This window comes from Bos mutus, chromosome 22, assembly GCF_027580195.1.
Source record: "Bos mutus isolate GX-2022 chromosome 22, NWIPB_WYAK_1.1, whole genome shotgun sequence".
NCBI classification, from domain to species: Eukaryota; Metazoa; Chordata; class Mammalia; order Artiodactyla; family Bovidae; genus Bos; species Bos mutus.
In genome coordinates, this window is record NC_091638.1 from 61591189 (window position 1) to 61602292 (window position 11104).

Genomic DNA, 11104 nt, shown 5'->3' on the forward strand with positions numbered 1-11104 from the left:
ACCCCAGCCTGAGGTGGGTGTCTGCTCTTTGGGGCACGGGTGCCCAGGAGGGGGGCCAGCACCTGGGAGCACAGCCCAGGTGTCATGGTCCCCCGGTCACACCCCCAGATCCTGCTGGACCAAACTCGGGTGAGGCAGAGCTTCAGCAAGAACGGCGTGATCGTGACCCTGACCGGGGCCACCGGGATGCGCGTCGATATTCCCGCCGTCGGTGTCGGCATCACCTTCAACGGGCGGGTCTTCCAGGCCCGGCTCTCCTACAGCCGTTTCAGTCACAACACCGAGGGCCAGTGCGGTGAGCGGGGCTGCAGGACGCCTGCAGGGGTGGCGAGGGGCCGGCACCACCACAACGGGCGCACCCCCCCCGGGGACCCCAGACGCACAGCCGGCCCCTGCACCTGCCCCAGGCGGGAGGCCCTCTTTGATAGCTGAGCAGTTGCTGGGGAGGTTGGGAGACGAAGGGGGACGGCGACGACGGTCCAGTGTGTCCCCCTGAACCCCGCCCTCCCCAGGCACCTGCACCAACAACCGCCGGGATGAATGTCGCCGGCCGGACGGCACCACGGCCCGCACCTGCCGGGACATGGCCCGGTCCTGGCTGGTCTCCAACAGCAGCCTGGAGGGCTGCGGGGTGCCCACCGGCCTGCCCCCAACCACCAGCCCCCTCTTGCCGGAAACCAGCACGCCCGCCATCCACCCGTCGTGCCCCCCAGAGCCCCTCTGCGAGCTGATGCTGAGCTCGTGAGTTCTCCACCTGGGTTGGGTGGTGGTCGTGGGGTGCCATCACCCTGAGGGGCCTCCGCTGCAGCCTCTGATGGGCCCTGCCTGCAGGGTCTTCGCCGGGTGCCACAGCCTCATCCCACCTGGCCCGTACTTCAACGCCTGTGTCAGTGACAGCTGCTGGCCCGGCCGTGGCCGCAAGGTGCTCTGCCAGAGCCTGGAGGCCTACGCAGAACTCTGCCGCTCCCGGGGCGTCTGCCCTGACTGGCGCAATGCCACTCACGGGCTGTGCGGTGAGTCAGGCGTGGCCGCTGGGGGCCCTGGCCTCCTCAGCCTGCCTGACACCTGTCTGTGTGCCCCCAGACCTCACCTGCCCGTCCGCCAAGGTGTACAAGTCTTGTGGCCCTGTGCAGCCGGAGTCCTGCGACTCCAGGTGAGCCCAGCCGACAGGGAGAGCATGGTGGGGACAGCGGGCCTCCCAGGCTGGCCCGGAGGACCTGGTGGGGAGCCAGGAGGAGACCCACGAGGCTCCAGGACCCCGACCCCAAATCTCGGGGGTGCCCTTCCCCCACCCGACCTCCGACCCCGGACCCGAGGTTGCCCCCGGGCCTGCACCCTGCCCACTGCCCTCCCCCTCGGTCTGCCTTTGTCGCCTTGCAGGAGCCAGAGCCCGCTGAGCGTTGGGCTGGCAGAGGGCTGCTTCTGTCCCGACGGCCACATCCTCTTCAATTCTCACAGGGACATCTGTGTGCCCGAGTGCCGTAAGCACCCTGCGCCAGGCCCACCCAGCCCCAGAGAGCGGAAGGGGCCCCGGGGCGGGCAGACCCCGGCTGGGGCCAGTCCTGCCCAGTCCTGCCAGCAGCGCAGCATGGCCTGGAGCCTTTCTGAGTCCCCTCCTAAGTGATCCCCCTCAAGCTCTCCAGGGGCTTCTGCCCCAAGCAGGGAGAAGAGGCCTCCATTGGGGGAGGGGTGGCCAGGCCGGCTGGGCCCCGACCCCAGTGCTCCCACTAACCCCCTTCTCCCCATTCTTGCCTCGCAGCCTGTGTGGGACCGGATGGGCTTCCCAAATTCGTGAGTGCTCCACCTTCAGCAACCTGACTCCTCGCTTGAGCGGAAGGAGGGCAGGGGTCCCCCTCCCAGGGCCCCGGCTCTGCCCGGGGTCGGGCGGTGGGGCGGGTGTGGGTATGGCACACCCAGGTGTGAGCCATGTCAGCCTCAAGGCTGCTCCCGGGACAGGGAGGCCGGGGCCCGACCTGCTGCTGGACGCGACCCCAGAGGCCAGGGCACCACCCAGGAGCCCTGGGGGACCCTGACCTGGTCTGTTGCAGCCTGGAGAGCGGTGGGTCAGCAACTGCCAGGACTGCGTGTGTGACAACGGCACTGTGTCAGTGCAGTGCACGCCCGTGGAGTGCCTGGCCCCAGACCAGCCACAGCAATGTGGCCGGGCCGGCTTTGTGGCCGTGAGCAGGCCTCTGGCGGACAACCCATGCTGCATGGAGAATCTGTGTGGTGAGGCCTGCACCCCAGTGGGCGGGTGGGTGGCACGGTGTCTGGCTCCGGCCACCTGGCCGGCAGGGCAGGAGCGCCTCGGGGTCCCGTGGCCGGGCTGAGGCTGGACCCGAGGTGGGGCCTCTCAGTTCTTCGCTCCTCCACCTAAAATGAAGCTGGTGGCCTCTGGCGTCCCTGGTGCCAGGCAGGGTCTTGGGGAAGACCAGGGAGGTGACACAGCGTGGCCCAGAAGGGCCACAGAGAGCCACTGACTCCTGTGGAAAGGACTTCTCTGGTCCAGCGTGGGGCAGTGTTACCCTGGGAACCACAGTAGCGGGAGGAGGGGGGCAGGGGCACCCAGGCAGCTCCCTGACTCTCCCGCAGTCTGCAATGCAAGCACGTGCCCCCAGAGCCCCCCTGCATGTCGGCTGGGAGAGAAGCTGGTCCACACCCAGGTGGAGGATGACTGTTGCCCCACCTTCAGCTGCCGTGAGTCTCCGGGCTCGGGGGACGGTGGGGCTGGGGCTGGGTGCCTCCCGGCAGGCGCTCAGCAACCCCTTTCCTTCCAGAGCCTCTGCTGTGCACCTTCAATGGCACGTTCTATGGGGTAAGGGCTCCGTGTCCAGGCAGTCGGGAAAGGGCAGGGGGTGGGCTCCAGACTCCGCACGTCCTCTGAGGACCCCTGTGCCCCTCTTGCCATGACAGCGGATGGGTCGAGGCTCCAGGCCCTTCAGAGGCAGCTGCTGTTGAGAGCCACGGGGAGCTTAGCTTCAGGTTCTCCCAGCAAGAGTTTCAGGGCAGGACTGCCCCTCCCACCGGCCTGGGGTCCCGGCTGCCCCAGTCTGCACTCATCCAGGGTCATGTCTCTGATCCTGTGTGAAAAGGAAGGAGACCGCTCTGTGGGTCTCACGGGCACAGGGAGGGGGCCTGGCCCTGGTGCCCCCTCAGGGTCACCTCCCCTCACCCTGTCCACTGCAGGTTGGTGCGACCATCCCAGGGGTTACTCCGTGCCACACGTGCACCTGTTTGTCCATGGACAGTGAGGACCCGACTGTGCGGTGTGAGGAGGAGGCCTGTAATACCACCTGCCTCCAGGTGAGGCCAGGCTAGGCCCCTGGGGAGGCCCATCACCGGACCCTGGGCCCCCGGGAGGGCCTCCAGCTCAGCCTTCATGGAGGTTTTTCCGTCCCAAAAGGAGGGAGTGAAGCAGGAGGGTGGGGTATGGGGCTGTGGGCTGGAGGCGGACCTGTAGGCTGCTGGGATAGGGTTCTGGAGGGCCGAAGTGGAGAAGGTGCTGGGAGCAGGGCTGAAGCTAAGAGAGGACCCGGGGGCTGGGCAGGGGCATGCCTCACAGAGGAAAGGGGGTTCCAAGGAGGCTAGCCCTGGGCCCCAGGGTGGGTGGGAGAGCAGGAGGGCTAGGTGTGGGACGTGACCACCCCTCTGCCCCAGGGCTTTGAGTACTCCACGGTGGCCGGGCAGTGCTGTGGGGAGTGCGTGCAGACCGCCTGCCTCGCACCGGACGGTCAGCTGGTCCAGGTAAGGGGACACTCAGTCTCGACCCTTGCCCTGCAGAGACCCTCCTGACCAGCTCCTCTTCATCCACCAGGTAATCCCCAGCCCGGCCCCCAACCATTTTCCCCCTTTCATTCCAGCTCAACGAGACCTGGGTCAACAGCCTCGTGGACAACTGCACGGAGTACCACTGCCAGGCCAGGGACGGACCCCCTATGCTGACCCCAATGCCTGTGGTCTGCCCTGACGTGTCCACCTGCAAGGTGTGTGTCTGGCACAGAAGCCCCGCCCACATCACACCTACCCATTCCATCACCAGAGGCCCCGCCTACCCACAAAGGAGCCCCGCCCACACCACAGCCCACACCCACTCATTCCCAGAGTCCATCCCCAATAGGCCCCGCCCACCCACCACGAAGCCCCGCCCACTCAAGCCCCGCCTCTGCCCCTCCCCCTGCAGGGCATCCTCAAGAAAATCGGTTGCTGCTACTATTGTGTGCAAACGGGTAAGTCAAGGCTCCCCTTCCTGCCTCTCAGCGCTGTCAGCTCCGCCCACTGACTCCTCCCGAAGTTGCCCTCCCCAGCCAGAACCCCCACCCTGAGCGGGAGGTTACGTGGGTCCTTGGAGACCTGCCCCCACTGCCTTTCCTCTGCGCAGACGCCTGCCAGGTCCACACCAACATGACGGTCCTGCGACACCGGGGCTGCGTCACCCAGGCCGCCGTCAAGGTCTCTTTCTGCGAGGGCTCTTGCCCAAAAGTGTCCCGGTGAGCCGCCCGTGCCCTCCACCCCCGCCCCAGACACATGCGTGGTCACCAGCCGCTGCCCCACGTGACCCTGTCTTTAGAGGGACCCCCTGCGCTGGGGCTGAGGCCGGAGGGCCCAGCTTGCTACAGGGAAGAGGGAAGGGCCCCCCAGCAGGGCTGCAGAAACCCTGAGCCTCCCCAACCCCCTGGGGGCAGGCCTGGGGCAGCTGGGAGGGGCCCCGGGGGTCAGAGCACCAGGGGTACCAGTGGAAGGCCTGCCCGCGTTGGGCCAGGCAGAATAAGCACCTTCCCTGAGCCGGACTGTCAGGGCAGAGCTGGTGGCAGAGTCCACCCCCCAGAAACCCAGGCCACGGCCAGCTGTGAGCCCTGGCAGAAGAGGCAGGAGGAAGGGTCTGGACCTGGCTGGACGGCCCAGGGCAGGTTCCCAGAGGAGAGGTCTGCCACGGTCGGCAAGTTTGAGGAGCTGGTTTGGGAAAGAGCAGGGCCTGGCTGGGGAAAGCTGGGGTTCTCAGCGACCCAGAGCGCTGTCCAGGCCAGTACCAGCAGCGCTGTGCGCTCAGGGAGCCAGCCACTGTCTCCGGACCCCCAAGAGACTAGGAGCCGGGTGATCCGGGCAAGAGGGGAGGTCCTGAGGTTGTGCGTCTGCAGGTACTCCATGGAGGAAGCCGGGTGATCCGGGCAAGAGGGGGGGTCCTGAGGTTGTGCGTCTGCAGGTACTCCATGGAGGCACAGGCCAGGCAGTGCAGCTGCTCCTGCTGCCAGGAGACCAGGACCCACCAGGAGGTGGTGACCATGCAGTGCCCCGATGGGACGGCCTTCCAGCACACCTACACCCACGTGGACGAGTGCAGCTGCGTCCCGGCCTGCGCATCCTCGCCCCAGACTCTCGAGGATAGCTCATCCACCTTCCCAGTCTTGGGGTTCACCACTGTCTGACGTTCTGCACCCCAGGCACCCCCCCCCCACCATGGAAACCACGAGTGCCCAGGCATGCCTTCCATGGGTACCACTGCCCCCGCCCTCTTTGCACTTGCCCTGGTGAAACCTGGGCCCTACAGGGTGACAGCACAGTGGGGGTCGGCTTGAGGAGGACCCGAGGTCCTGCCCTCAGAGCCCCTCGCGCCTGTTTGGCCACCTCCCTGGCCATCAGGGTCAGATGACCGTCATCTGAAACATGGGCACACCCAGGCTCGACCCTCGCCGGTGTCAGGAGGCGGCGACGCTGTGCAAAAAACCGTACCCCACTGCGCTTGGGTCCCACCGCGGCCTCTGTGCTCCTCGAAGCCCCCAGGGCACAGACCCCCACTGGCTACCTCCTGCAGCGAACCACAGACTGAGGCCGGGGCAGGCAAGGCCGGCTGCCTCCAGGGAGCTGCGTCAGGCAGGCTGGCTGCCTGCCGGTGTCTGGACCCTGGGCTGAGGCTACGAGGGCCAAGGGGCAGGCCAGGGACGGGGTGGCCCCCACGGCACGCCCTGTGCTCACGCAGCCCCAGTCTTGCAAATAAAGGCCGAGCATCACACACGCTTCCTGGTCCTGGTGTCTCTTCCCATCAGCTGCATCCCTGGGCTCCCCTGCCGTCCGGGGGGCTGGGCTGTCCCTGAACCCCACGCCTCAGGCTTTTGCTGGAACCTCCAGGAAGGGCGGGCAGAGCAGGTGGCAAGGAGGCCCCCAGGGTCCATCTCAGGCTTTGGGAGTATCAGGCGGAGTCGGGGTGGCCCGAGGGCTCGGAAACACTATCACCGTGATTGCGAACATGAAGGGTTTAGAAGGAAGTTGTTCACAGGCACAAAGACCGGATGAGCCTCTGGGGGGTCAGTGTGTCCACGCAGGAAACCCTCCCCATGCTGTCCGCACCTCCTGCAGGCGCTTGTCACGGGCCAGCCTGCCCCGTCTCTGACCCTCATGTCTCCTCTCCACCGAGGGCAGGGGTCGCTGCCTTTCTTTTCCGCTGTTTCATCCTGAGTGGAGAAAGTGGTCTGCACCGGGTGGGGCAGGACGAGCTGGGTGCGAGGAGCGGGTGGCAGGCCTGGCCTGACCTACCCGCATGGCACGGGCACCTCCCTGTGAGACAGGGGAGGCTGCCTGCGGAGGGCAAGGCAGCGCTGGCTGCAGCCAAGCAAGCCCGGTGGGTGAGAGGAGGGTCTTCCAGGCCCTGCACACCACAGGGCCCGCCTCCGCTATCTGAGCGCTGGGGCCCACCCAGGGTGCCCACCTGGGAACCAGTGACTCATGCTGTCCCCCAGGGGCTGCGGTCCTCAGCTCCCAGGGAAGGTGGGGGCTGGGGTCTCTTCGTGGCCTTTCCTACTCAGATCACCAAGGTCTAGTCAGGGCAGGACCCCTCTGGGACTGGGCTGGAAACTGTCCAGCAGGGCTGACAAGCTTACGGACAGACTGCGGGGGGCTGGCGGCCCCTCCCCCAGCCGCCACTGGGGTCTGCGCACTCCCCCATCTCAGTCTGATTTCCCGGGCGACTGTGGCCGGGTCCTGCCCTGGCCTTGCTGCTAAGTCGCTTCAGTCGTGTCTGACTCTGTGTGACCCCATAGACGGCAGCCCACCAGGCTCCCCCGTCCCTGGGATTCTCCAGGCAAGAACACTGGAGTGGGTTGCCATTTCCTTCTCCAATGCATGAAAAGTGAAAGTGAAGTCGCTCAGTCGTGTCTGACTCCTAGCGACCCCATGGACTGCAGCCTACCAGGCTCGTCCGTCCATGGGATTTTCCAGGCAAGAGTACTGGAGTGGGGTGCCATTGCCTTCTCCATGCCCTGGCCTTAGTCTCCTAATTCACCTGTGAAACAGCAGCATTTCCTATACTTCAGTCATTCTCAAGGCACAGCGTCTTCTTACACCACGGGCCTCTTCCAGAACTAAGCATGTTTTCGAGGCACCTGAGGAGTGTCATTTGCCACAGACCAGAGCTCACGCATGTGAACTGTTTTTATCACAGACTGGAGCTCACGTGTGTGAATTGTGTTCACTCATCGCAGACCAGAGCTCACGTGTGTGAAATGTCTTCACTCTCCAGAGACTGGAGCTCACGTGTGTGACCTGTCTTTACGCTCCGCAGGTCGGAGCTCACCTTGGAAACGAGGGTGCTGACGTCCTCTGTAGGCTTGCTCCCTGCCTGGGTAGAGTGAAGGAAACAGCTCAAGCTGGAGTTGGGCCGGGCCTCCAGGCTCAGCTCTCCCACCCTCAGGGCGGTGTTGGTCACCCCAAGTGGGAACACACCCCCTCCACCCCCAACAGGAAGGCCTTGCCCCTTCTCATCCCGCAGGAGGAAGGAAGCCTCCCTCTGCTTCCCACAGCCCAGCCAATCAGAGACCGCACAGGCCCAGCCCCCGGAAGCCTCCCTACTTTGGACCCCGGCTCCTCCAATGGACTCTGGTTATCACAGCCCCTCCCAGCTCCCCCTTCTCCCTCGAGTAGCAAGTCCCCTTCCGTGACCTCTGGATTTGCGTGTGGGCCACCACTGCTCGTATATCCCGGGCTGCAGTCGCTGAAGAAACTCACTTTTGCTGGCGAAATAACCAGCTATGTTGTTATTAGAGTCGCTGGGCAAGCTGGCTCCATCTCTCTTCAGAAACTGTAAACCCAGAGTCACTGGGACAGTGCTGAGATACAGCATCCGCCGCTGGGTCCTGCCCACAGGGCCCTGGGACTGCCAGGTGCTGCCCCTCAGCCCGCGGCCACTCTGCACTTGCTCCAGGCAAGCCCCACGGCTGACCAGTCAGGTCCAGTTCTGACTCAGGGCCCTGACTGGGACCCCGTTGGGCACTCCCCGCCTCCCCAGGCCTTGTGTCTCCCTGACCCATCAGCTGGGTCCCGGGCACCCTCATCGTCTGCCTGGTGTCACGGGCCCACCTGGACCGCCGTGAACTTCGGCAGCTCAGGTGGACCCGGCTCTGCCTCCAGGCTCACCGGGGCAGGGCCAGGAGCCTGGAGAGATTCGGGAGGCTCCCGTGTGATTCGTGATAGACCTTTTTCTTTCATGAGAACTTTATTTTATTTCAGGTCTTCTGTGTGGCATATGGAATTTTAGATCCTCAACCAGGGATCAAGATCAAACCCACGCCCTCTGCAGTGGGAGTGCAGAGACTTCAGCACCGGCCCACCAGGAAGTCCTCGAAGATTACGTCTGAAAACTGGACGCGCCAATGAGGATAAATCGCTCTCGTCAGCACAGGGACGACAGCCCTGAAGGCCCAGCTCTGTGCTCTGGGAGCCCCCCTGCACCAAGGGCCCGCTCAGGCAGGTGCCCCACCCTCAGGCCCACCGTGGGCAGGGGCCCAGCTGAGCTCTAAAGCCCTCCTGCTGTCGTTCGTCCCACAAATGCTGACCAAGTCCTGCCATGCGGGCAAAAGCTGTGCCTCCTCCCCAGCGTGTCCAGCAACCCCGCTGGAAGCAGAGAAAGGCTGCATCCAGATGACCCACAAGAGAGGGGCTGGGTGCGGGGAGGGTGGGTGTTGGGAGGGGGCCGGGCAGCTGCATGGGGCCCTGGGGTGGGCCGGGCAGCTGTGGGGACCAGGAGGGGTCAGGAGCCCACAGTGGGTGGCACACCCGGAGCGGGCCTCCCGAGCCCCAGCGACCCTGCTCCTGTATGCCGGTGTCTTCCTGCAGCGTCAGATGGGACGCGGAAACCTAGATGGAGGACCAGAGCCGCTGCTGGGGCACCTGGCCCGCCCACGAGTCTCCAGGGCTCTTCCTTGGTGGGAATGCAGGTGTCCCCGCAGGACAGGGCTGGTCTGCAGACGAAGGCAGTGGGTCTGAGCCTCAACATAAGGGCGGCAGCACTGCAGCCCAGGGAGCTCCGCAGGGGAGCCGGGCACTGCGACGGGCACCCTCGGAGCCGCCAGTGGCGGGGCCAGCCCGCCCCTCTGCCCGTAACTGAGGGGTCAGCGTGCAGGCTGCAGGGGCCGAGGCATGGGCGACGGAGGGCTGGGAGGCATCTCGGGGGCCTGACAAGCCCTGAGCCGTGTCGGGGACCGGCTGCGGGGCAGGGGACAGGCTGAGGACCCAGAGCAGCGCCCGGGTCAGACCCGGCTTTGGGAATTTGGGAGCCCATCCCAGGCTGTGCGAGTGGAGCCCAGAAGGGCCCTGGGGCAAGGAGATCTGTGAGGCTTGGCTTTCCGTGGCGGGGCCCGGGGATGCGCGGGCCCATGAAGACCCAGAGCATTGGACCGGCAGGTGCCTCCAGGGGCGGGGGCGCGCCCCCGAGACCAGCGGGGCTCGCCTAGCCTAGCTGAGGGGACATCCCGCGGCCTACTCCCGGGTCGGAGCACCCTGGAGAAGAGCCACACATGGGGCAACTGGACCGGGCAGCCAGTGCCTGTGGGCTGGGGCCAGTGCCCGGGCTTTGTCCTCTGGAAGCCCAGCCAGACAACAGACCCAGGCTCCGCGCTCGCACACCAGGCTCCACGCAGGCTCCACGCTCGCACACCAGGCTCCACGCAGGCTCCACGCTCGCACACCAGGCTCCATGCAGGCTCCGCGCTCGCACACCAGGCTCCATGCAGGCTCCGCGCTCGCACGCCAGGCTCCATACAGGCTCCGTGCTCACGCCAGGCTCCATACAGGCTCCGCGCTCGCACACCAGGCTCCATGCACACTCTGTGCTCACATGCCAGGCTCCATGCAGGCTCCGTGCTCGCACGCCAGGCTCCGCGCTCGCACACCAGGCTCCATGCAGGCTCTGCGCTCGCACACCAGGCTCCATGCAGGCTCTGCGCTCGCACGCCAGGCTCCATACAGGCTCCGCGCTCGCACGCCAGGCTCCATGCAGGCTCTGCGCTCGCACGCCAGGCTCCATGCAGGCTCCGCGCTCGCACGCCAGGCTCCATGCAGGCTCCGTGCTCACGCCAGGCTCCATACAGGCTCCGTGCTCACACGCCAGGCTCCATGCACACTCTGTGCTCACACGCCAGGCTCCATGCAGGCTCCATGCAGGCCAGGCTCGCTCACACGCCAGGCTCCATGCAGGCTCCGTGCTCACACGCCAGGCTCCACGCACGCTCTGTGCTCACACGCCAGGCTCCATGCACACTCTGTGCTCACACGCCAGGCTCCATGCAGGCTCTGTGCTCGCACGCCAGGCTCCGCGCTCACACGCCAGGCTCCATGCAGGCTCCGTGCTCACACGCCAGGCTCCATGCACGCTCTGTGCTCACATGCCAGGCTCCGTGCAGGCTCTGTGCTTGCACGCCAGGCTCTGTGCTCACATGCCAGGCTCCATGCAGGCTCCACGCTCGCACGCCAGGCTCCATGCAGGTTCCGCTCGCCAGGCTCCATCTCCATGCCGCCAGGCTCCATGCAGGCTCCGTGCTCACGCCAGGCTCCATACAGGCTCCGTGCTCACACGCCAGGCTCCATGCACACTCTGTGCTCACACGCCAGGCTCCATGCAGGCTCCGTGCTCACGCGGCCAGGCTCCGGCTCCATGCGCCAGGCTCCATGCAGGCTCCGTGCTCACACGCCAGGCTCCACGCACGCTCTGTGCTCACATGCCAGGCTCCGTGCAGGCTCTGTGCTTGCACGCCAGGCTCTGTGCTCACATGCCAGGCTCCATGCAGGCTCCACGCTCGCACGCCAGGCTCTGTGCTCGCACGCCAGGTTCCATGCAGGC

General features: G+C 66.0%; 1 protein-coding gene across 1 annotated transcript in view; it reads left to right on the forward strand.

Moving 5' to 3' along the window:
- Positions 1–5616, forward strand: part of LOC102272371 (mucin-5B) — a 40958-nt gene extending 35342 nt beyond the window's left edge. The window contains 15 exon segments of the mRNA XM_070358975.1: positions 109–295; positions 513–741; positions 832–1013; positions 1084–1153; positions 1381–1481; positions 1760–1791; positions 2049–2229; positions 2593–2697; positions 2778–2815; positions 3187–3303; positions 3658–3744; positions 3861–3983; positions 4181–4226; positions 4379–4487; positions 5201–5616. Of these exon segments, the coding sequence (XP_070215076.1) occupies positions 109–295; positions 513–741; positions 832–1013; positions 1084–1153; positions 1381–1481; positions 1760–1791; positions 2049–2229; positions 2593–2697; positions 2778–2815; positions 3187–3303; positions 3658–3744; positions 3861–3983; positions 4181–4226; positions 4379–4487; positions 5201–5423 (1830 nt within the window). The 3' untranslated portion in view covers positions 5424–5616.
- The last annotated feature ends 5488 nt before the right edge of the window (positions 5617–11104 follow it).